This window comes from Lampetra planeri, unplaced genomic scaffold, assembly GCF_965212315.1.
Source record: "Lampetra planeri unplaced genomic scaffold, kcLamPlan1.2.h2 scaffold_1017, whole genome shotgun sequence".
NCBI lineage: Eukaryota > Metazoa > Chordata > Hyperoartia > Petromyzontiformes > Petromyzontidae > Lampetra > Lampetra planeri.
Genome location: NW_027613726.1, coordinates 1 through 24,462, shown reverse-complemented (window position 1 = coordinate 24,462; position 24,462 = coordinate 1). Strand labels below are relative to the sequence as shown.

General features: G+C 51.5%; 1 protein-coding gene across 1 annotated transcript; it reads left to right on the top strand.

The window, feature by feature from the left end:
- Positions 1-710: 710 nt before the first annotated feature.
- On the top strand, positions 711-23,990 carry LOC144738484 (uncharacterized). Its single transcript, XM_078621498.1, has 5 exons — positions 711-2,435; positions 9,925-10,040; positions 15,446-15,631; positions 21,023-21,229; positions 23,856-23,990. The coding sequence occupies exons 1-4, from the start codon at positions 711-713 to the stop codon at positions 21,153-21,155; spliced, it is 2,160 nt and encodes a 719-aa protein (XP_078477624.1). The 3' UTR covers positions 21,156-21,229; positions 23,856-23,990.
- The last annotated feature ends 472 nt before the right edge of the window (positions 23,991-24,462 follow it).

Here is a 24,462-nt window from a genome sequence, read left to right as displayed (position 1 = left end):
AATATTTTATTTAAATATTTCATTTACATATTTTATTTTAATATTTTATTTACATATTTTTTTAACATTTTATTTAAATATTTCATTTACATATTTTATTTTAATATTTTATTTACATATTTTTTTAACATTTTATTTAAATATTTCATTTACATATTTTATTTTAATATTTTATTTACATATTTTTTGTGAAAATATTTAATTGTAATATTTAGGAATTTTTTTAAAAAATATATGTAACTTTAATTATTTATTTTAATCGTTTCTTTTAATATTTTATTTTAATATTTAATTGTAATATTTTCATTTTAATATTTTATCTTAATATTTTATTTTAAACCTACGTGACTTTACCGAAAGAACCAAAGTGTATAATACATTTCATTTATATAACCCTCTTGCTGATTTTTTAAGTGTTACGGGACAGGTGACATCATGTAAAGCAACCATCAACACATGAAAAGCCCGAGGTTTATAATTTATGAGTAAAACGCCACTATCTACACAATATACATAGACGTAAAATGTAAAAACTTTCATATCTTGGGAACAGTCGCTAATCATTTGTTTTAATTGTTATATTTGAATTCAGCCCGTCAAAATCCATGAACAGCACATTTCATCTCTGACGCAGACGATGTCTAAAACTTTCTAGACGAGGGTTGACACCACCTCGCACACTCCAACTTTGACTGCTGTGCTGGCTACAAATGCTCAACACAACCTTATCACACAGCCACACACAGACACACACACGCGGACACACACGCACAGACACACACGCACAGACACACACGCACAGACACACACGCACAGACACACACACACAGACACACACACACAGACACACACACACAGACAAACACACACACAGACAAACACACACACAGACACACACACACACAGACACACACACACACGCACACACACACACACAGACACACACACACAGACACACACACAGACACACACACACAGACACACACAGACACACACACACAGACACACACACACACAGACACACACACGCAGACACACACAGACACACACACACAGACACACACACACAGACACACACACACACACAGACACACACAGACACACACACACAGACACACACAGACACACACACGCAGACACACACAGACACACACACACAGACACACACACACAGACACACACACACACACACAGACACACACAGACACACACACAGACACACACAGACACACACACACAGACACACACAGACACACACACACAGACACACACAGACACACACACACACACAGACACACACAGACACACACACACAGACACACACAGACACACACACACAGACACACACAGACACACACACACAGACACACACACACAGACACACACACACAGACACACACACACACACAGACACACACAGACACACACACACAGACACACACAGACACACACACACAGACACACACACACACAGACACACACACGCAGACACACACAGACACACACACACAGACACACACACACAGACACACACACACACACAGACACACACAGACACACACAGACACACACACACAGACACACACAGACACACACACGCAGACACACACAGACACACACACACAGACACACACACACAGACACACACACACACACACAGACACACACAGACACACACACACAGACACACACAGACACACACACACAGACACACACACACAGACACACACAGACACACACACACAGACAGACACACACAGAGACACACACACACAGACACACACACACAGACACACACACACAGACACACACAGACACACACACACACACACACAGACACACACACACAGACACACACACACAGACACACACACACAGACACACACACACAGACACACACACACAGACACACACACACAGACACACACAGACACACACACACAGACACACACACACAGACACACACACACAGACACACACACACAGACACACACAGACACACACAGACACACACACAGACACACAGACACACACACAGACACACACACACACAGACACACACGCACAGACACACACGCACAGACACACACACACAGACACACACACGCACAGACACACACGCACAGACACACACGCACAGACACACACGCACAGACACACACGCACAGACACACACGCACAGACACACACGCACAGACACACAGACACACACACAGAGACACACACACACAGACACACACACAGACACACACACACAGACACACACACACAGACACACACACACAGACACACACACGCAGACACACACACGCAGACACACACACACACAGACACACACACACAGACACACACACACGCACTCTCACACGCTCCACCCATCACGCGCCTCTCCGGGTCTCGTGGCCAGAACCCGGAACAAGGGGGACGCCGCGACGGTGAGCGGCAGCACATGCACACAGACACACGCAGAGAGACACGCAGAGACGCAGAGAGACACACAGAGAGACAGAGACACACAGAGAGACACACATAGAGAGACACACAGAGAGAGACATACACAGAGACACACACACAGAGACACACACACAGAGAGACACACACAGAGACACACACACACAGAGAGACACACAGAGAGACACACAGAGAGAGACACAGACACAGAGACACACACACAGAGACACACACAGAGAGACACACACAGAGACACACGCAGAGAGACACACAGACACAGAGACACACAGAGAGACATACAGAGACACAGAGACACACATAGAGAGACACACAGAGAGAGACATACACAGAGACACACACACAGAGAGACAGAGACACACAGAGAGACATACAGAGACACAGAGACACACAGAGACACACACAGAGACACAGAGAGAGAGACACACAGAGAGAGACATACACAGAGACACAGAGACACACACACAGAGACACACAGAGAGACACACAGAGAGAGACACAGACACAGAGACACACACAGAGACACACAGAGAGACACACAGAGACACAGAGACACACACACAGAGACACACAGAGAGACACACAGAGACACAGAGAGAGAGACACACAGACACACACAGACACACACACAGAGAGACACACACAGAGACACACACAGAGAGACACACACACAGAGACACACACAGAGAGACACACACACACAGACACACACACAGACACACACACACAGAGACACACACAGAGAGACACACACAGAGACACACACACAGAGACACACACACAGAGACACACACACAGAGAGACACACACAGAGACACAGAGAGAGACACACAGACACAGAGACACACAGAGAGACACACAGACAGACACACACACAGAGACACACACAGAGACACACAGAGAGAGACACACAGAGACACACACACAGAGACACACACACAGAGACACACACATAGACACACACAGAGACACACACACAGAGACACACACACAGAGAGACACACACAGAGACACACACACAGAGACACACACACAGAGAGACACACACAGAGACACACACAGAGACACACACACAGAGACACACACATAGACACACACAGAGACACACACAGAGACACACACAGAGACACACACACAGAGACACACACACAGAGACACACACACAGAGACACACACACAAAGACACACACAGAGACACACACAGAGACACACACACAGAGACACACACATAGACACACACAGAGACACACACAGAGACACACACACAGAGACACACACACAGAGACACACACACAGAGACACACACACATAGACACACACACAGAGACACACACACAGAGACACACACACACAGAGACACACGGAGACACACACACAGAGACACACACACACAGACATACAGAGAGAGACATACACAGAGACACACACACACACAGAGACACACACAGAGACATACAGAGTGAGACATACACACACATACACACACACAGAGACACACACAGAGATACACACACACGCAGAGATGTAGTCTACATATATATTAAGGATCCATACTCAAATCTAGAACTTTTACAAGGAATCGTGTCTGCAAACCATAAAAACCCGCTCTGATAATATCTGTGGCATTGTCTTTTAGACTGATTGGTCCACTCCAGAGACAGCTTTCTTTTGAGCCGAGTCTCAATGCCAATGATATTAAATTTCGATGTAAAGCTTCTTTCGTGACTGCAGCGATTCATCTTCTTGGTTCTCTCGGTAAAGTCAACACGTAGAATGGAAATAATAAAATAATAAATAAATAAAACATAATAAAATAATTTTCACGACGTTTCGGCCACAACGCAAGCAGCCGTCCTCAGGTAAAGAACAGGTCTGTCGGGAAGATAGCGTCATTCACATCATCATCATCAACATTATCATCATTAACATCAACATCATCATCAACATCATCAACATCATCATCTACATCATCAACATCATCATCTTTTTTTTTTCGATTTAAAGCTTCTTTCGTGACTGCAGGGATTCATCTTCTTGGTTCTTTCGGTAAAGTCACGTAGAAGGGAAATAATAAAATAATAAAAATACAACATAATAAAAAAATAAAAATAAAATAATAAAAATGAAACATAATAAAATAATAAAAATAAAACATAATAAAACAATTCTCACGACGTTTCGGCCACAACGCAAGCAGCCGTCCTCAGGGGAGACAGCATCTGAGTAATAATAGGAGCAGACGCTGTCTTCCCGACAGACCTGGTCTTCACCTGAGGACGGCTGCTTGCGTTGTGGCCGAAACGTCGTGAGAATTAATTAATTATGTTTTATTATTTTATTATTTCCCTTCTACGTGACTTTACCGAAAGAACCAAGAAGATGAATCCCTGCTGCAGTCACGAAAGCTTTCAATCGAAATTTTATGATGTTTTATTTTTATTATTTTATTATTTTCCTTCTACGTGACTTTACCGAAAGATGCAGAGAGAGTATGAACGCAACTGTTTTGTTGACAAAACAATTGTGTCCATACTCTGTTATTCTCACACTAGGCTCAAAAGAAAGCTGTCTCTGGTGTGGACCAATCAGTTTCAAAGACAACGCATCATACAGTGAGGGGGTCAAACACGTATTTCCCTCATTAAAATGCAAATCAATTTATAACATCTTTTGACATGCGTCATTCTGGATATTTTGTTGTTGTTGTTCTGTCTCTCACCGTTCAAATAAACCTTACATCAAAATTATAGACGGATCATTTCTTTGTCAGTGGGCAAACGTACAAAATCAGCAGGGGGGTCAAATACTTGTTTCCCCATTCTTAGGTTTTTTTCGGTAAAGTCACGTAGATAAAAAATTAAAATTAATAAAAGTAAAATAAAAATAAAAAATCACGACGTTTCGGAGGCAACACAAGCTTCCGTCTTCAGGTGGAACCGTCACAGCACGATAGCTGTATCAAGAGAAATTCCAAAAAACAGTCCTTGTATATATACTGCTTGAGGGTGGGAGGAGCCAAGGTAGGCTCTGAATATTTTTTTTGTGAGGTTCGGTGCAGCTGAAGCATGCTGCTACGAATGAGTCTTTGTTGTGTAAACTAGGTGTTGAGTGAGTGGGTGATGGGTGAGTGAGTGGGTGGGTGAGTAGGTGAGTGAGTGGGTGATGGGTGAGTGGGTGAGTGGGTGGGTGAGTGAGTGCGGCTGAAGCATGCTGCTAGGAATGAGTCTTTGTTGTGTAAACTAGGTGTTGAGTGAGTGGGTGATGGGTGAGTGAGTGGGTGGGTGAGTAGGTGAGTGAGTGAGTGGGTGATGGGTGAGTGGGTGAGTAGATGAGTGGGTGGGTGAGTGAGTGCGGCTGAAGCATGCTGTTAGGAATGGGCCTTTGTTGTGTAAACTAGGTGTTGAGTGAGTGGGTGATGGGTGAGTGAGTGGGTGGGTGAGTAGGTGAGTGAGTGGGTGGGTGGTGGGTGAGTAGGTGAGTGAGTGGGTGGGTGATGGGTGAGTGGGTGAGTAGATGAGTGGGTAGGTGAGTGAGTGGGTGATGGGTGAGTGGGTGAGTAGATGAGTGGGTGGGTGAGTGAGTGGGTGATGGGTGAGTGAGTGGGTGGGTGAGTAGGTGAGTGAGTGGGTGGGTGATGGGTGAGTGAGTGAGTGGGTGAGTGGGTGAGTAGATGAGTGGGTGAGTGAGTGAGTGGGTGATGGGTGAGTAGATGAGTGGGTGGGTGAGTGAGTGCAGCTGAAGCATGCTGTTAGGAATGGGCCTTTGTTGTGTAAACTAGGTGTTGAGTGAGTGGGTGATGGGTGAGTGAGTGGGTGGGTGAGTAGGTGAGTGAGTGGGTGAGTGAGTGGGTGAGTGAGTGGGTGATGGGTGAGTGGGTGAGTAGATGAGTGGGTGGGTGAGTGAGTGGGTGATGGGTGAGTGGGTGAGTAGATGAGTGGGTGGGTGAGTGAGTGGGTGATGGGTGAGTGAGTGGGTGATGGGTGAGTAGATGAGTGGGTGGGTGAGTGAGTGGGTGATGGGTGAGTGAGTGGGTCGGTGAGTAGGTGAGTGAGTGAGTGGGTGATGGGTGAGTAGATGAGTGGGTGGGTGAGTGAGTGGGTGATGGGTGAGTGAGTGGGTCGGTGAGTAGGTGAGTGAGTGGGTGGGTGATGGGTGAGTGGGTGAGTAGATGAGTGGGTAGGTGAGTGAGTGGGTGATGGGTGAGTGAGTGGGTCGGTGAGTAGGTGAGTGAGTGAGTGGGTGATGGGTGAGTAGATGAGTGGGTGGGTGAGTGAGTGGGTGATGGGTGAGTGAGTGGGTCGGTGAGTAGGTGAGTGAGTGAGTGGGTGATGGGTGAGTAGATGAGTGGGTGGGTGAGTGAGTGGGTGATGGGTGAGTGGGTGAGTAGATGATTGGGTGAGTGAGTGAGTGGGTGATGGGTGAGTAGATGAGTGGGTGGGTGAGTGAGTGCGGCTGAAGCATGCTGTTAGGAATGGGCCTTTGTTGTGTAAACTAGGTGTTGAGTGAGTGGGTGATGGGTGAGTGAGTGGGTGGGTGAGTAGGTGAGTGAGTGGGTGGGTGATGGGTGAGTGGGTGAGTAGATGAGTGGGTAGGTGAGTGAGTGGGTGATGGGTGAGTGAGTGGGTCGGTGAGTAGGTGAGTGAGTGGGTGGGTGATGGGTGAGTGGGTGAGTAGATGAGTGGGTAGGTGAGTGAGTGGGTGATGGGTGAGTGAGTGGGTCGGTGAGTAGGTGAGTGAGTGAGTGGGTGATGGGTGAGTAGATGAGTGGGTGGGTGAGTGAGTGGGTGATGGGTGAGTGAGTGGGTCGGTGAGTAGGTGAGTGAGTGAGTGGGTGATGGGTGAGTAGATGAGTGGGTGGGTGAGTGAGTGGGTGATGGGTGAGTGGGTGAGTAGATGATTGGGTGAGTGAGTGAGTGGGTGATGGGTGAGTAGATGAGTGGGTGGGTGAGTGAGTGCGGCTGAAGCATGCTGTTAGGAATGGGCCTTTGTTGTGTAAACTAGGTGTTGAGTGAGTGGGTGATGGGTGAGTGAGTGGGTGGGTGAGTAGGTGAGTGAGTGGGTGGGTGATGGGTGAGTGGGTGAGTAGATGAGTGGGTAGGTGAGTGAGTGGGTGATGGGTGAGTGGGTGAGTAGATGAGTGGGTGGGTGAGTGAGTGGGTGATGGGTGAGTGAGTGGGTCGGTGAGTAGGTGAGTGAGTGGGTGGGTGATGGGTGAGTGGGTGAGTAGATGAGTGGGTGGGTGAGTGAGTGGGTGATGGGTGAGTGGGTGAGTAGATGAGTGGGTGAGTGAGTGGGTGATGGGTGAGTGGGTGAGTAGATGAGTGGGTGGGTGAGTGAGTGGGTGATGGGTGAGTGGGTGAGTAGATGAGTGGGTGGGTGAGTGAGTGGGTGATGGGTAAGTGGGTGGGTGAGTAGGTGAGTGAGTGAGTGGGTGATGGGTGAGTGGGTGAGTAGATGAGTGGGTGGGTGAGTGAGTGGGTGATGGGTGAGTGGGTGAGTAGATGAGTGGGTGGGTGAGTGAGTGGGTGATGGGTGAGTAGATGAGTGGGTGAGTGAGTGAGTGGGTGATGGGTGAGTAGATGAGTGGGTGGGTGAGTGAGTGCGGCTGAAGCATGCTGTTAGGAATGGGCCTTTGTTGTGTAAACTAGGTGTTGAGTGAGTGGGTGATGGGTGAGTGAGTGGGTGGGTGAGTAGGTGAGTGAGTGAGTGAGTGGGTGATGGGTGAGTGGGTGAGTAGATGAGTGGGTGGGTGAGTGGGTGCGGCTGAAGCACGCTGTTAGGAATGAGCCTTTGTTGTGTAAACTAGGTGTGGATGATGTGAAGGTGCCGTGTAAATGGGACTGAGCCTTTTGTTATGTAGAGGTGGTGCGGCTGAAATCGCTGCCAGGAAATGAGTCTTTGTTGTGTAGAATGGTTGACTGAGCCTTTTGTTATGTAGAGGTGATGCGGCTGAAATCGCTGCCAGGAATGAGTCTTTGTTGTGTAGAATGGTTGACTGAGCCTTTTGTTATGTAGAGGTGGTGGGGCTGAAATCGCTGCCAGGAAATGAGTCTTTGTTGTGTAGAATGGTTGACTGAGCCTTTTGTTATGTAGAGGTGGTGCGGCTGAAACGGCTGCCAGGAATGAGTCTTTGTTGTGTAGAATGGTTGAACTGGGAGGTTCTAAGAGTTGTATACTGCCAGAGTACGTTTTTTGTTTGTATTTTCACCACAAGTATCTGCGGTTAATGCAGACGCGATTCCTTGTAAAAAGATTTCAGTTTGGTGTTTGAACGTCTCAACACGACTCACGTTTTGTAGCCAGAAAAAGGGGAAAACCTATTCTCGTATTTTGCCGTAATGAACTAATTTATTTTTTGGCGACTCAGTCCCACCGCGCACACAAACCCCGCGTCCACACCAGAAATCGATCTTCTCCGTTCTTCACCGAGCACCCATCGCTGCACAAAGATTGCCGTGGTCGCGAACAAAACTTAGAAACTTTGGTATGGCGCGTCGCGCAGAGCTCGTCCAGGGGAACGGATCTCAGCGTCGTTCGCCTTCGACGGACGTGAACTGACGTTGCAACGCAGTTCATGCGAGAGCCGGGAGCTCATGGGACCCCATGGGTTTCGCCATGAGGTTCATTTACTGTATAGAGATCAGAGGTCGCAAACGGGTTTTGATTCCTTACCCGTACCCGTACCCGGCCGCACCAGGGTCGCAAACGGGTACCCGTACCCGGCCGGGTACGGGTAGGCCGTGAGTCACTGGTGAGTCACCGTTTGTCACTCATTTCCCAACGTCTTGTCTCTTCTCACAATTCAAGTTCCTAGAATCAACCCACCCGCGCCTGCACATGGCTTCATCCCAGAGGTCGCAATCGGGTACCCGATACCCGTACCCTACCCGTACCCGGCCGGGTACGGGTAAGGAATCAAAACCCGTTTGCGACCTCTGACCTGTCCCCTGTGGAGTTATTGGCTAGGGGGTTGTGGGTAAGCCCTTATCAACTTGGCGTAAGCCCTTAAATAAACGTGGCGTGAGCCCCTAACAGCAACCTGCCTCGCAGTCGTGAATTGCACCGCCACCAGCACCACCACCAGCACCACCACCAGCACCACCACCACCACCAGCACCACCACTACCAGCACCACCACCACCAACACCACCAACACCACCTCCAGCACCACCAGCACCACCACCAACACCAGCACCACCTCAACCACCACCAGCACCACCACTACCACCAGCACCACCACCACCAACTCATCCACCACCATCACCACCAACACCACCAGCACCACCACCACCACCAGCACCATCACCACCAACACCACCAGCACCACCACCACCACCAGCACCATCACCACCAACACCACCAGCACCACCAACACCACCAGCACCACCAGCACCACCACCACCACCAGCACCATCACCACGCCCGGCCACCTTTATCTCCCCGTGGTGGATGCAGGAGAGACGTGGCGATGTCTGCGACGACGACGACGACGCTGGTGGCGATGGTGGTGGTGGTCATTGCCATCGCGACCGCAGTGAGTGTGGAGGCAGCGCCGAGCGTGGAGACCGCAAGTGAGGACTGGGGGTGGTGGAGACTCAGCACTGCACCATAGACTCAACACTGCACCATAGACTCAACACTGCACCATAGACTCAGCACTGCACCATAGACTCAACACTGCACCATAGACTCAACACTGCACCATAGACTCAACACTGCACCATAGACTCAGCACTGCCCATAGACTCACACTGCACCATAGACTCAGCACTGCACCATAGACTCAACACTGCCCATAGACTCAACACTGCACCATAGACTCAACACTGCACCATAGACTCAACACTGCCCATAGACTCAACACTGCACCATAGACTCAGCACTGCACCATAGACTCAGCACTGCACCATAGACTCAACACTGCACCATAGACTCAACACTGCACCATAGACTCAACACTGCACCATAGACTCAACACTGCACCATAGATTCAGCACTGCATCATAGACTCAACACTGCACCATAGACTCAACACTGCACCATAGACTCAACACTGCATCATAGACTCAACACTGCACCATAGACTCAACACTGCACCATAGACTCAACACTGCATCATAGACTCAACACTGCACCATAGACTCAACACTGCACCATAGACTCAACACTGCACCATAGACTCAACACTGCATCATAGACTCAACACTGCATCATAGACTCAACACTGCACCATAGACTCAACACTGCACCATAGACTCAACACTGCATCATAGACTCAACACTGCATCATAGACTCAACACTGCATCATAGACTCAACACTGCACCATAGACTCAACACTGCACCATAGACTCAACACTGCACCATAGACTCAACACTGCACCATAGACTCAACACTGCACCATAGACTCAACACTGCACCATAGACTCAACACTGCACCATAGACTCAACACTGCACCATAGACTCAACTCTGCCCATAGACTCAACACTGCACCATAGACTCAACACTGCCCATAGACTCAACACTGCACCATAGACTCAACACTGCACCATAGACTCAACACTGCACCATAGACTCAACATTGCACCATAGACTCAACACTGCACCATAGACTCAACACTGCACCATAGACTCAACACTGCACCATAGACTCAACACTGCACCATAGACTCAACACTGCACCATAGACTCAACACTGCACCATAGACTCAACATTGCACCATAGACTCAACACTGCCCATAGACTCAACACTGCCCATAGACTCAACACTGCCCATAGACTCAACACTGCCCATAGACTCAACACTGCACCATAGACTCAACACTGCACCATAGACTCAACACTGCCCATAGACTCAACACTGCACCATAGACTCAACACTGCCCATAGACTCAACACTGCACCATAGACTCAACACTGCCCATAGACTCAACACTGCACCGTAGACTCAACACTGCACCATAGACTCAACACTGCACCATAGACTCAACACTGCATCATAGACTCAACACTGCACCATAGACTCAACACTGCACCATAGACTCAACACTGCACCATAGACTCAACACTGCACCATAGACTCAACACTGCACCATAGACTCAACTCTGCCCATAGACTCAACACTGCACCATAGACTCAACACTGCCCATAGACTCAACACTGCACCATAGACTCAACACTGCACCATAGACTCAACACTGCACCATAGACTCAACATTGCACCATAGACTCAACACTGCACCATAGACTCAACACTGCATCATAGACTCAACACTGCACCATAGACTCAACACTGCATCATAGACTCAACACTGCATCATAGACTCAACACTGCCCATAGACTCAACACTGCCCATAGACTCAACACTGCCCATAGACTCAACACTGCCCATAGACTCAACACTGCACCATAGACTCAACACTGCACCATAGACTCAACACTGCCCATAGACTCAACACTGCACCATAGACTCAACACTGCCCATAGACTCAACACTGCACCATAGACTCAACACTGCCCATAGACTCAACACTGCACCATAGACTCAACACTGCACCATAGACTCAACACTGCCCATAGACTCAACACTGCCCATAGACTCAACACTGCCCATAGACTCAACACTGCCCATAGACTCAACACTGCACCATAGACTCAACACTGCACCATAGACTCAACACTGCACCATAGACTCAACACTGCACCATAGACTCAACACTGCACCATAGACTCAACACTGCACCATAGACTCAACTCTGCCCATAGACTCAACACTGCACCATAGACTCAACACTGCCCATAGACTCAACACTACACCATAGACTCAACACTGCACCATAGACTCAACACTGCCCATAGACTCAACACTGCATCATAGACTCAACACTGCACCATAGACTCAACACTGCACCATAGACTCAGCACTGCACCATAGACTCAACACTGCACCATAGACTCACACTGCACCATAGACTCAACACTGCACCATAGACTCAGCACTGCACCATAGACTCAGCACTGCCCATAGACTCAACACTGCCCATAGACTCAACACTGCACCATAGACTCAACACTGCACCATAGACTCAACACTGCACCATAGACTCAACACTGCACCATAGACTCAACACTGCACCATAGACTCAACACTGCACCATAGACTCAACTCTGCCCATAGACTCAACACTGCACCATAGACTCAACACTGCCCATAGACTCAACACTACACCATAGACTCAACACTGCACCATAGACTCAACACTGCATCATAGACTCAACACTGCATCATAGACTCAACACTGCACCATAGACTCAACACTGCACCATAGACTCAGCACTGCACCATAGACTCAACACTGCACCATAGACTCACACTGCACCATAGACTCAACACTGCACCATAGACTCAGCACTGCACCATAGACTCAGCACTGCCCATAGACTCACACTGCACCATAGACTCAACACTGCACCATAGACTCAACACTGCACCATAGACTCAACACTGCACCATAGACTCCACACTGCACCATAGACTCAACACTGCCCATAGACTCAGCACTGCACCATAGACTCAACACTGCACCATAGACTCAACACTGCACCATAGACTCAACACTGCACCATAGACTCAACACTGCCCATAGACTAAACACTGCACCATAGACTCAACACTGCACCATAGACTCAACACTGCACCATAGACTCAACACTGCACCATAGACTCAACACTGCACCATAGGCTCAACACTGCACCATAGACTCAACACTGCCCCATAGACTCAACACTGCACCATAGACTCAACACTGCCCATAGACTCAACACTGCACCATAGACTCAACACTGCACCATAGACTCAACACTGTACCATAGACTCAACACTGCACCACAGACTCAACACTGCACCATAGACTCAACACTGCACCATAGACTCAACACTGCACCATAGACTCAACACTGCCCATAGACTAAACACTGCACCATAGACTCAACACTGCACCATAGACTCAACACTGCACCATAGACTCAACACTGCCCATAGACTAAACACTGCACCATAGACTCAACACTGCACCATAGACTCAACACTGCACCATAGACTCAACACTGCACCATAGACTCAACACTGCCCCATAGACTCAACACTGCACCATAGACTCAACACTGCCCATAGACTCAACACTGCACCATAGACTCAACACTGCACCATAGACTCAACACTGTACCATAGACTCAACACTGCACCACAGACTCAACACTGCACCATAGACTCAACACTGCACCATAGACTCAACACTGCACCATAGACTCAACACTGCACCATAGACTCAACACTGCACCATAGACTCAACACTGCACCATAGACTCAGCACTGCACCATAGACTAAACACTGGCCCATAGACTCAACACTGCACCATAGACTCAACACTGCACCATAGACTCAACACTGCACCATAGACTCAACACTGCACCATAGACTCAACACTGCACCACAGACTCAACACTGCACCATAGACTCAACACTGCACCATAGACTCAACACTGCCCCACAGACTCATCACTGCACCATAGACTCAACACTGCACCATAGACCCAACACTGCACCACAGACTCATCACTGCACCATAGACTCAACACTGCACCACAGACTCAACACTGCACCATAGACTCAACACTGCACCACAGACTCAACACTGCACCATAGACTCAACACTGCACCATAGACTCAACACTGCACCATAGACTCAACACTGCACCATAGACTCAACACTGCACCATAAACTCAACACTGCACCACAGACTCAACACTGCACCACAGACTCAACACTGCCCCATAGACTCAACACTGCACCATAGACTCAACACTGCACCATAGACTCAACACTGCACCATAGACTCAACACTGCACCATAGACTCAACACTGCACCATAGACTCAACACTGCACCATAGACTCAACACTGCACCATAGACTCAACACTGCACCATAGACTCAACACTGCACCATAGACTCAACACTGCACCATAGACTCAACACTGCACCATAGACTCAACACTGCACCATAGACTCAACACTGCACCATAGACTCAACACTGCACCATAGACTCAACACTGCACCATAGACTCAACACTGCACCATAGACTCAACACTGCACCATAGACTCAACACTGCACCATAGACTCAACACTGCACCATAGACTCAACACTGCACCATAGACTCAACACTGCACCATAGACTCAACACTGCACCATAGACTCAACACTGCACCACAGACTCAACACTGCCCCATAGACTCAACACTGCCCCATAGACTCAACACTGCACCATAGACTCAACACTGCACCATAGACTCAACACTGCACCATAGACTCAACACTGCACCACAGACTCAACACTGCCCCATAGACTCAACACTGCACCATAGACTCAGCACTGCACCATAGACTCAACACTGCCCCATAGACTCAACACTGCACCATAGACTCAACACTGCCCATAGACTCAACACTGCACCATAGACTCAACACTGCACCATAGACTCAACACTTCCCATAGACTCAACACTGCCCACAGACTCAACACTGCACCATAGACTCAACACTGCACCATAGACTCAACACTGCCCATAGACTCAATACTGCACCATAGACTCAACACTGCACCACAGACTCAACACTGCACCATAGACTCAACACTGCACCATAGACTCAACACTGCACCATAGACTCAACACTGCACCACAGACTCAACACTGCACCATAGACTCAACACTGCACCATAGACTCAACACTGCACCACAGACTCAACACTGCACCACAGACTCAACACTGCACCATAGACTCAACACTGCACCATAGACTCAACACTGCACCATAGACTCAACACTGCACCACGGGTTTTGTAACCTCCTCCACCCCGTGGTCTCTCCCACCTGTCCCCCCCCCCCCCCCCCGCGTCTCCGTGCCAGATGGAACGTTCCGTTTCGCCTCCTACTACGGGGACCACATGGTCCTGCAGAGGGAACCAAGCGGCGCCTTCGTTTGGGGGTTCGGCAACCCCGGCGCCCGCGTGGTGGTGGTGCTTTACCGCGCCGGCGGCAGCGCCGAGGGGCCAGGGATTCCGGTGCAGAGACACGAGGCCAACGTGTCGACAGGTCTCACACGCCGGTTCTCACTCCTCTCTACACTCTCTCACTCTAGACTCTCACTCTAGACTCTCACTCTAGACTCTCACTCTAGACACTCACTCTCTACTCACTCTAGACTCTCACTCTAGACACTCACTCTCTACTCACTCTAGACTCTCACTCTAGACACTCACTCTCTACTCACTCTAGACTCTCACTCTAGACACTCACTCTCTACTCACTCTAGACACTCACTCTAGACACTCACTCTCTACTCACTCTAGACACTCACTCTAGACACTCACTCTACTCACTCTAGACACTCACTCTCTACTCACTCTAGACACTCACTCTAGACACTCACTCTACTCACTCTAGACACTCACTCTCTACTCACTCTAGACACTCACTCTCTACTCACTCTAGACACTCACTCTAGACACTCACTCTACTCACTCTAGACACTCACTCTAGACACTCACTCTACTCACTCTAGACACTCACTCTCTACTCACTCTAGACACTCACTCTAGACACTCACTCTCTATTCACTCTAGACACTCACTCTCTACTCACTCTAGACACTCACTCTAGACACTCACTCTCTACTCACTCTAGACACTCACTCTCTACTCACTCTAGACACTCTCTACTCACTCTAGACACTCACTCTCTACTCACTCTAGACACTCACTCTAGACACTCACTCTCTACTCACTCTAGACACTCACTCTAGACACTCACTCTCTACTCACTCTAGACACTCACTCTAGACACTCACTCTCTACTCACTCTAGACACTCACTCTCTACTCACTCTAGACACTCACTCTCTACTCACTCTAGACACTCACTCTAGACACTCACTCTCTACTCACTCTAGACACTCACTCTCTACTCACTCTAGACACTCACTCTCTACTCACTCTAGACACTCACTCTCTACTCACTCTAGACACTCACTCTCTACTCACTCTAGACACTCACTCTCTACTCACTCTAGACACTCACTCTCTACTCACTCTAGACACTCACTCTAGACACTCACTCTCTACTCACTCTAGACACTCACTCTCTACTCACTCTAGACACTCTCTACTCACTCTAGACACTCACTCTCTACTCACTCTAGACACTCACTCTAGACACTCACTCTCTACTCACTCTAGACACTCACTCTAGACACTCACTCTCTACTCACTCTAGACACTCACTCTAGACACTCACTCTCTACTCACTCTAGACACTCACTCTCTACTCACTCTAGACACTCACTCTCTACTCACTCTAGACACTCACTCTAGACACTCACTCTCTACTCACTCTAGACACTCACTCTAGACACTCACTCTCTACTCACTCTAGACACTCACTCTCTACTCACTCTAGACACTCACTCTAGACACTCACTCTCTACTCACTCTAGACACTCACTCTAGACACTCACTCTCTACTCACTCTAGACACTCACTCTAGACACTCACTCTCTACTCACTCTAGACACTCACTCTAGACACTCACTCTCTACTCACTCTAGACACTCACTCTAGACACTCACTCTCTACTCACTCTAGACACTCACTCTAGACACTCACTCTCTACTCACTCTAGACACTCACTCTAGACACTCACTCTCTACTCACTCTAGACACTCACTCTAGACACTCACTCTCTACTCACTCTAGACACTCACTCTCTACTCACTCTAGACACTCACTCTCTACTCACTCTAGACACTCACTCTAGACACTCACTCTAGACACTCACTCTCTACTCACTCTAGACACTCACTCTAGACACTCACTCTCTACTCACTCTAGACACTCACTCTCTACTCACTCTAGACACTCACTCTAGACACTCACTCTCTACTCAATCTAGACACTCACTCTAGACACTCACTCTCTACTCACTCTAGACACTCACTCTAGACACTCACTCTAGACACTCACTCTCTACTCACTCTAGACACTCACTCTCTACTCACTCTAGACACTCACTCTAGACACTCGCTCTCTACTCACTCTAGACACTCACTCTAGACACTCACTCTCTACTCACTCTAGACACTCACTCTAGACACTCACTCTCTACTCACTCTAGACACTCACTCTAGACACTCACTCTAGACACTCACTCTCTACTCACTCTAGACACTCACTCTCTACTCACTCTAGACACTCACTCTCTACTCACTCTAGACACTCACTCTAGACACTCACTCTCTACTCACTCTAGACACTCACTCTAGACACTCACTCTCTACTCACTCTAGACACTCACTCTACTCACTCTAGACACTCACTCTAGACACTCACTCTCTACTCACTCTAGACACTCACTCTAGACACTCACTCTCTACTCACTCTAGACACTCACTCTCTACTCACTCTAGACACTCACTCTCTACTCAATCTAGACACTCACTCTAGACTCTCACACTCTACTCACTCTAGACACTCACTCTAGACACTCACTCTCTACTCACTCTAGACACTCACTCTAGACACTCACTCTCTACTCACTCTAGACACTCACTCTAGACACTCACTCTCTACTCACTCTAGACACTCACTCTAGACACTCACTCTCTACTCAATCTAGACACTCACTCTAGACACTCACTCTAGACACTCACACTCTACTCACTCTAGACACTCACTCTCTACTCACTCTAGACACTCACTCTCTACTCACTCTAGACACTCACTCTAGACACTCACTCTAGACACTCACACTCTACTCACTCTAGACACTCACTCTCTACTCACTCTAGACACTCACTCTCTACTCACTCTAGACACTCACTCTCTACTCACTCTAGACACTCACTCTAGACACTCACTCTCTACTCACTCTAGACACTCACTCTCTACTCACTCTAGACACTCACTCTAGACACTCACTCTCTACTCACTCTAGACACTCACTCTAGACACTCACTCTAGACACTCACACTCTACTCACTCTAGACACTCACTCTCTACTCACTCTAGACACTCACTCTCTACTCACTCTAGACACTCACTCTAGACACTCACTCTCTACTCACTCTAGACACTCACTCTAGACACTCACTTTAGACACTCACTCTCTACTCACTCTAGACACTCACTCTAGACACTCACTCTCTACTCACTCTAGACACTCACTCTCTACTCACTCTAGACACTCACTCTCTACTCACTCTAGACTCGCACTCTAGACACTCACTCTCTACTCACTCTAGACACTCACTCTAGACACTCACTCTACTCACTCTAGACACTCACTCTCTACTCACTCTAGACACTCACTCTAGACACTCACTCTCTACTCACTCTAGACACTCACTCTAGACACTCACTCTCTACTCACTCTAGACACTCACTCTCTACTCACTCTAGACACTCACTCTAGACACTCACTCTCTACTCACTCTAGACACTCACTCTAGACACTCACTTTCTACTCACTCTAGACACTCACTCTCTACTCACTCTAGACACTCACTCTAGACACTCACTCTCTACTCACTCTAGACACTCACTCTAGACACTCACTCTCTACTCACTCTAGACACTCACTCTAGACACTCACTCTCTACTCACTCTAGACACTCACTCTAGACACTCACTTTAGACACTCACTCTCTACTCACTCTAGACACTCACTCTAGACACTCACTCTCTACTCACTCTAGACACTCACTCTCTACTCACTCTAGACACTCACTCTCTACTCACTCTAGACTCGCACTCTAGACACTCACTCTCTACTCACTCTAGACACTCACTCTAGACACTCACTCTCTACTCACTCTAGACACTCACTCTAGACACTCACTCTCTACTCACTCTAGACACTCACTCTAGACACTCACTCTCTACTCACTCTAGACACTCACTCTCTACTCACTCTAGACACTCACTCTAGACACTCACTATCTACTTACTCTAGACACTCACTCTAGACACTCACTTTCTACTCACTCTAGACACTCACTCTCTACTCACTCTAGACACTCACTCTAGACACTCACTCTCTACTCACTCTAGACACTCACTCTAGACACTCACTCTCTACTCACTCTAGACACTCACTCTAGACACTCACTCTCTACTCACTCTAGACACTCACTCTAGACACTCACTCTCTACTCACTCTAGACACTCACTCTAGACACTCACTCTAGACACTCACTCTCTACTCACTCTAGACACTCACTCTAGACACTCACTCTAGACACTCACTCTCTACTCACTCTAGACACTCACACTCTACTCACTCTAGACACTCACTCTAGACACTCACTCTAGACACTCACTCTAGACACTCACTCTCTACTCACTCTAGACACTCACTCTAGACACTCACTCTCTACTCACTCTAGACACTCACTCTCTACTCACTCTAGACACTCACTCTAGACACTCACTCTCTACTCACTCTAGACACTCACTCTAGACACTCACTCTCTACTCACTCTAGACACTCACTCTAGACACTCACTCTCTACTCACTCTAGACACTCACTCTCTACTCACTCTAGACACTCACTCTCTACTCACTCTAGACACTCACTCTAGACACTCACTCTCTACTCACTCTAGACACTCACTCTAGACACTCACTCTCTACTCACTCTAGACACTCACTCTCTACTCACTCTAGACACTCACTCTAGACACTCACTCTCTACTCACTCTAGACTCGCACTCTAGACACTCACTCTCTACTCACTCTAGACTCGCACTCTGGACTCAGAACATGCATCGTCAGGGGTCTGTGTCGAACCCATCTCCTAGCCACCGTGATGATGATGATGATGGTGGTGGGACCCACGACCTCCTGTACACCAGGCGAGGTAGTCAACATCTCCTAACCACCGTGATGATGATGGTGGTGGAACCCACGACCTTCTGTGGACCAGGCGAGGTCGTCAATATCTCCTAGCCACCGTGGTGATGATGATGATGGTGGAACCCACGACCTCCTGTGCACCAGGCGAGGTCGTCAACATCTCCTAGCCACCGTGATGATGGTGGTGGTGATGATGATGATGGTCGAACCCACGACCTCCTGTGCACCAGGCGAGGTCGTCAACATCTCCTAGCCAGCGCCGTGTGGAGCTACCCGCGGGAAACTTTTCTATGACCTCCGTGACCTCGACCTCCGTGACCTCTGTGACCTCCACCGTGACCTCTGTGACCTCCGTGACCTCCTCCGTGACCTCCGTGACCTCCTCCATGACCTCTGTGACCTCCGTGACCTCCTCTGTGACCTCCTCCGTGACCTCCATGACCTCCGTGCCCTCCTCTGTGACCTTCTGCATGACCTCTGTGATCTCCGTGACCTCCGTGACCTCCTCCGTGACCTCCTCCTCGACCTCCGTGACCTCCTCCGTGACCTCCATGACCTCCGTGACCTCCGCCCCCAGGCCTGGGCACGTGGTCCGTGACCCTGAAGCCCACGGTGGCGGGGCGGCCCCCTACTCCCTGGAGGCCACGGAGCTGGAGGCCCCGGGGGGTCGAGGTCGGGGGTCGGGGGTCGGGGTCGTGGCCTCCGCGTGACCCTGAGCGACCTGCTCTTTGGCGACGTGTGGCTCTGCGGGGGGCAGAGCAACATGGAGATGACCGTGAAGCAGGTGGGGGGGGGGTGGGTGGGTGGGTGGGAGGGGGGGGTGGGTGGGGGGGGGTGGGTGGGGGGGGGGTGAGTGGGTGGGGGGGGGGGATGGATGGGGTGGGTGGGGTGAGTGGGGGGGTGGGGTGAGTGGGTGGATGGGTGAGTGGGTGGGTGGGGGGGGGGGGGGGGTGAGTGGGGGGGGGGGTGGGGGGTGGGTGGGTGGGGGGGGGGGGTGGGGTGGGGTGGGGGGGTGGGTGGGGGGGGGGGGTGGGTGGGGGGGGGGGTGGGGTGGGGGTGGGGGGGGTGGGTAGGGTGGGGGTGGGTGGGTGGGTGGGGGGGGGGGTGAGTTGTTGGGGGGGGGTGGGTGGGGGGGGGGGTGGGGGTGGGGTGGGGGGGTGGGTGGGGGGGGGGTGGGTGGGGGGGGGGTTGGGTGGGGGGGGGGGTGGGGTGGGGTGGGGGGGGGGTGGGTGGGGGGGGGGGGTGGGGGGGGGGGGTGGGGTGGGGTGGGGGGGGTGGGTGGGGGGGGGGGGTGGGTGGGGGGGGGGGTGGGGGTGGGGTGGGGGGGTGGGTGGGGGGGGGTGAGTGGGTGGGGGTGGGTGGGGGGGGGGGGTGGGGGGGGGGGTGAGTGGGTGGGGGGGGTGAGTGGGTGGGGGGGGGTGAGTGGGTGGGGGGGTGAGTGGGTGGGGGGGTGAGTGGGTGGGGGGGTGAGTGGGTGGGGGGGGGGTGTGGGTGGGGGGGGGGGGTGGGTGGGTGGGTGGGTGGGGGGGGGGGGTGAGTGGGTGGGGGGGGGGGGTGGGTGGGGGGGGGGTGGGTGGGGTGGGGGGGTGAGTGGGGTGGGGGGGGTGAGTGGGTGGGGGGGGGTGAGTGGGTGGGGGGGGTGAGTGGGTGGGGTGGGTGGGTGGGTGGGGGGGGTGGGGGGTGGGGGGGGGTGAGTGGTTGGGGGGGGGTGGGTGGGTGGGGTGGGATGGGGGGGTGGGGGGGGTGGGGGGGTGGGTAGGGTGGGGGTGGGTGGGTGGGGGGGTGGAGTGTTTGGGGGGGGGTGGGGTGGGTGGGGTGGGATGGGGGGTGGGGGTGGGGGTGGGTGGGTGGTGGGGGTGAGTGGGGGGGGGGGGGGGTGGGTGGGAGGTGGGGGTGGGGATGGGGGTGGGGGGGGTGGGGGGGTGGGTGGGGTGGGGGTGGGTGGGTGGGGGGGTGAGTTCGTGGGGGGGGTGGCGGTGGGGTGGGGGGGTGGGGTGGGTGGGGGTGGTAGGTGGGGGGGGGGGAGTGGGTGGGGGGGGTGTGGGGGGGTGAGTGGGTGGGGTGGGAGGGGTGGGGTGGGTGGGGTGGGGGGGTGGGTGGGGGTGGGGGGGGGGAGGGGGGGTGGGTGGGGTGGGTGGGGTGGGGTGGGGGTTGGGTGGGGGGGTGGGTGGGTGGGGTGAGTGTGGGGGGTGGTGGGGGGTGGGGGGGTGGTGGGGGGGGGGGTGGATGGGTGGGTGGGTGAGGTTGGGGTGAGGGGGGGAGGGGTGGGGGTGAGTGGGGGGGGGGGTGAGTGGGGGGGGGTGGAGTGGGTGGGGGGGGGATGGGTTGGGTGGAGTGGGGTGTGTGGGGGGGGGGGGGTGGTGGGTGGGGGGGAGCTGAGTGGGTGGGGGGGGGTGGGTGGGTGAGTGGGGGGGGGGGGGTGAGTGGGTGGGGGGGGGTGAGTGGGTGGGGGGGGGGGTGGGGTGGGGTGAGTGGGGGGGGGGGGGTGAGTGGGGTGGTGGGGGGAGTGGTGGGATGGGGGTGAGTGGGTGTGGGGGTGTGGGGTGGGTGGTGTGCCCTGCCTCACCCCTAGTTTCTCCAGGTGTGGCGCTCTCCGCGTATGTGTCTGTATGTGTGTGTGTGTGTCTGTGTATGTCTGTGTGTCTGTGGGTGTGTCTGTGTGTGTGTGTCTGTGTGTGTCTGTGTGTGTGTTCTGGGTGTGTGTGTGTCTGTATGTGTCCTGTGTGTGTGTGTGTCTGTGTATGTCTGTGTGTCTGTGTGTGTCTGTGTTGTGTGTGTGTCTGTAGGTGTCTGTATGTGTGTGTGTGTGTCTGTGTATCTGTGTGTGTCTCTGTGTGTGTGTGTGTCTGTGTGTGTCTGTGTGTGTCTGTGTGTGTCTGTGTATGTCTGTATGTGTGTGTGTGTCTCTGTGTGTGTGGTGTGTGTGTCTGTGTGTGTCTGTGTGTGTGTGTGTGTGTCTGTATGTGTCTGTGTCTGTGTGTGTGTGTCTGTGTATGTCTGTGTGTCTGTGTGTGTCCTCTGTGTGTGTGTGTGTGTCTGTATGTGTCTGTGTCTGTGTGTGTGTGTGTCTGTGTATGTCTGTTTGTCTGTGTGTGTCTCTGTGTATGTGTCTGTGTCTGTGTCTGTGTGTGTGTCCTGTGTCTGTGTCTGTGTGTGTGTGTCCTGTGTGTGTGTGTGCTACAGGTAATGAACTCCAGCTGGGAGCTGGCCCAGGCGTGGCGCTACCCCGCGTGTCACTGTGTGTGTGTGTCTGTGTGTGTGTGTCTGTGTGTTGTCTGTGTGTGTGTGTCTGTGTGTGTCTGTGTGTGTGTGTCTGTGTATGTTGTGTTGGTGGTGTCTGTGTGTGTGTCTGTGTGTGTGTGTCTGTGTGTGTCTGTGTGTGTGTGTCTGTGTGTGTGTGTGTGTTACAGGTAATGAACTCCAGCTGGGAGCTGGCCCAGGCGTGGCCGCTACCCGCGTGTGCGTCTCTTCGCCGTGTCTCTGGAGCAGTCGACGCGACCGCTCACCGACCTGTCGCGAGTCGACCTGCCCTTGGAGCATCCCCACAGCTGGGTGGGAGGGGGCGGGGGGGGGGGCGGGGGGGTGGGGGTCACGGGGGGGGTCACGGGGGGGGTCACAGAGGGGGGGTGGATGTCACGAGGGGGGGGTCACGGAGGGGTCACAGAGGGGGGGGGGGTGGAGGTCACGAGGGGGGGGTCACGGAGGGGGTCCACAGAGGGGGGGGTGAAGGTCACGAGGGGGGGTCACGGAGGGGTCACAGGAGGGGGGGTGAAGGGTCCACGAGGGGGGGCGGGGGGGGTCACAGGGGGGGGCTGGGGGGGGGGTGGGGGGGGGTCACAGAAGGGGAGGGGGGTGGAGGTCACGAGGGGGGGGTCACGGAGGGGGTCACAGAGGAGGGGGTGGGAGTTCACAGATATATCTGTCTCTGTGTCTCTCTGTCTCTGTCTCCTCTCTCTGCATCCTCTCTTGTCTCTGTCTGTCTCTCTCTGTGCTTCTGTCTCTCTGCATCTCTCTGTC